This window comes from Silene latifolia, chromosome 10 (genome assembly GCF_048544455.1).
Source record: "Silene latifolia isolate original U9 population chromosome 10, ASM4854445v1, whole genome shotgun sequence".
Classification (NCBI taxonomy): Eukaryota; Viridiplantae; Streptophyta; class Magnoliopsida; order Caryophyllales; family Caryophyllaceae; genus Silene; species Silene latifolia.
This window is the reverse complement of record NC_133535.1, coordinates 5,702,857-5,706,053: the sequence shown is the minus strand read 5'-3', so window position 1 is coordinate 5,706,053 and position 3,197 is coordinate 5,702,857. Positions and strand designations below refer to the sequence as shown.

At 49.1% G+C, this 3,197-nt stretch overlaps 1 protein-coding gene across 1 annotated transcript; it reads right to left on the bottom strand.

Moving 5' to 3' along the window:
* Nucleotides 1–1,532: 1,532 nt before the first annotated feature.
* LOC141606972 (uncharacterized) lies at nt 1,533–2,813 on the bottom strand. The gene has a single exon (XM_074426351.1). The coding sequence runs from the start codon at nt 2,811–2,813 to the stop codon at nt 1,533–1,535; it is 1,281 nt and encodes a 426-aa protein (XP_074282452.1).
* Between the last annotated feature and the right edge of the window lie 384 nt (nt 2,814–3,197).

The following is a 3,197-nucleotide window of genomic DNA, read 5'->3' as shown; positions in this document are numbered from 1 at the left end:
AGTATCCCCTCCTCGTCAAGACGCGACGGGGAACCCCCCGGCGCAGAAGTACTAGTCCCGGCATCAACAGAAGACATGTTCACAGCAATTACTAACGAAATAAGAGGTGAGAATTTGTTTGTTTACCTCGAAGAAAAACACTCGCCGGATCAAAGACTCTGAAGATTGGAAGAAAAGGAAGCCCTTGAAAGTTTAGAAAGATGAAGATTTTGGAGAAAATTTGAGAAAATGAAATTGGCGGCCAAAATCACGGAATAACTGCCCTATTTATAGGGAAAAGCCCATGAAGAAGGACCAATCAGGGCACAGCCCATGAAGCGTCAACCAATCAGCGAACAGACACGTGTCAGACATGCAACCACGGAATATCAATCGTTGCAACAGTTAAATGTCAATCAATGCAACAGTGACCAAGCGTCTTCAACACGCCAATTCACATCTCTTCGCCTATTCATCTTCCTCAACAAATTCCTAGGTACCTGCTCTCCGCCGGCCACATGGTCAACCAAGCTAGGAAGCACCGGCCGGGGGCAATCAAAAACAACCGGCACTCTCAGCCCTGGTCTCGGCCAGCGTCACATTCTTTTCCACATCGGATGCCCTTTACGCATCCATGTGGAGGGGGGATATGGTACGGCCTAAACAAGAACCACGCCGATGCATCAGAAGAAGCCGATGCAGAAAATTTTGCAAAAATACTTACGCAGAATATACGCTCAACATACATCAGAGCCCATACCACGGCATAGACTACGCTGGGGGCAAATTGATGGGGCATATTCTGCACCGCTGACCAGGTCAACATATTGAGCAAGGTCAAAGGTATCCACAGCAAAGTCAACGACTTAGACAGCCTAGCCGATGCATCCCATCGGCCTGTCACCTGGGTCTCGGCCAGACAACTAGCCAGCCGGGACACATATCCGCGTACTCATATCCAAGACCCCTCGGCCAGCCTGCCGTAGGTCCATCGGCCGAGGGTAGAACGGTCTTTCCACCTGCTAGCCACTTGGCCACTTGGCCACTACGTGACAAAAGGTGAAAGTCTATAAATACTCCTCAACCTTCATTGAGGAAAGGATCCACAAATTGACCTAATAACCATTATTCATCTGGTAATATCTTCCTTATCTCTCTACAATACGCGATTAGTCAAGTAACACATACTTAGCCCTTTAAGTTCACTGACTTGAGCGTCGGAGTGAGTACGCTCGGCACAAGCCGAGCCCTCAGTTTGTTCATTGTTTCAGGAGAGATCAAAGGAGGACTCAAGCAAAGACGTCATTCTACAAGCTACGAGTGGTAACAAATATCTGCTCTGGAATTACACCCGGAACAAGAACAATATTAGTATCATTCAGGCTAGGCGGAAAAGGGGCACCATTAAGAATATTCAACACTAACCTTATCACTGCAGGTCCAACAATATGCCAGTATGTCTGATAGAAAAGACCGTTCATACCGTCTGGTCCAGGCGCCTTCAACGGATGCATCTGACTCAACGCTAGAGCTACCTCCTCACCCGAGTAATCTTATGCCAACCCCGCATTCATCTCTCCCGTGACCCGACCCTCCACCACCGCCAAGATATCATCAAAACCCGCCGGTGACCCTGAACCGAAAAACTCGCCAAAGTAAGCTACAACACATCTTGAAACAGCCTCAGTACCCTCAAAAACATTCCCCTGATCATCACTAACCTTTGAAATAAAATTCTTCTTCCTCCTCTCACTAGCCACCCTATGGAAAAATTTGGAATTCCTATCCCCATCACGCAACCAAATAGCCCGAGAACGCTGGCGCCAAAACTTCTCCTCCTGACGCAAGAGAGCCGCTATCTCCATCACCACCCGCTTCCTTTCCTGAACACGCCCTAAGCTCCTGTCACCCTCATTTAGCACCTTCAATCGCTCCCTCTTCCTAACTAGGCTCTTGAGGATCTTCCTTATACTGACTCCCTTCCACTCCACCAACTCCCTAGCACACCAATCAAGACACTCCGTAAAATCACCGCCCCCTCTACTCCACCCCCGTCTAACAGCCTCCTCACGCCCCTCCTCACCTACCCATATATGCTCAAATCTAAACATCCTATCACCACGGCCCTCTCGCCCCACCCGCCTATCTCCCACAACCTTAATCGGACAGTGATTTGACCATTCCCTATTAAGATGTAGCACTCGAGCATAAGGGAAAAGGTCAAACCATGCCTCGTTAGCCATAGCCCTATCAATTCGAGATTGTCTGTTATCCTCTCCGACATGTCTATTATCAAACGTAAATGCATAGCCTTCCATAGGAAGATCCCGAATACCCGCCTCATCCACAGCATCTCGAAAATTATTCATCTGCCACTGCGCTCTTGAAGACCTTTTCATCTCAGTAGAGTACAAAATCTCAATGAAATCACCCACACACAACCATGGGCCACTCCCCTCCCCAGCCAACATCCGCAACAGCTGCCATGATAAATGCATATCTTGAACAGTCGGCCACCCATAAAATCCTGTAATCCGCCACTTTAAACCATCCAGCTCAACATCGAAGTCCATAAAATGGACCGCAGTAGCCCTCATGACACACGACACCCCTTCTTTCCACAAAAAAGCAAGACCACCCGAACGACCCACACTATCTACAGCCACGCCCGTATATCCATCCACCCTATTTATTAACCTAATCATTTCACGACTACTCAACTTCGTTTCGCAGAGAAATATCATAGCCGGGGCCTCCCGTCGGATAAGGTTCCGAAGACCGCCTACTGCATCGGGGTTGCCCAGCCCCCTGCAGTTAAGGCTCAAGCAATTCATTGGGCCCGGCGGGGTTGATTGCTATCAACCTCCGCCTCAGATATCAACACATCCCTGTGTATCGCAACCTTCTTATTGTTCGCAACATCCTCCTGTTCAACCTCACTCCTATTTCGTTTATTAAATGCATTGGTCAACTCCTCCACTCGAACCACAGAATCACTCCCACACCCTTCTGCAATATCACGATCCAGCCCCACCCATCTCCTAGCCCCACTTTTCATCCTCCCACCTCGCCCTTCTTCACCCAGCCCCTCCACCGAACCACTAACAACCCCAACATCCAACCCCTCAGTCGTCAATTTTAACCCTCCAGTCAACTTCCCACCTCGCTCTTCTCCTCCTAACCCCTCCACCGAACCACTAACAACCCCATCATCCAAC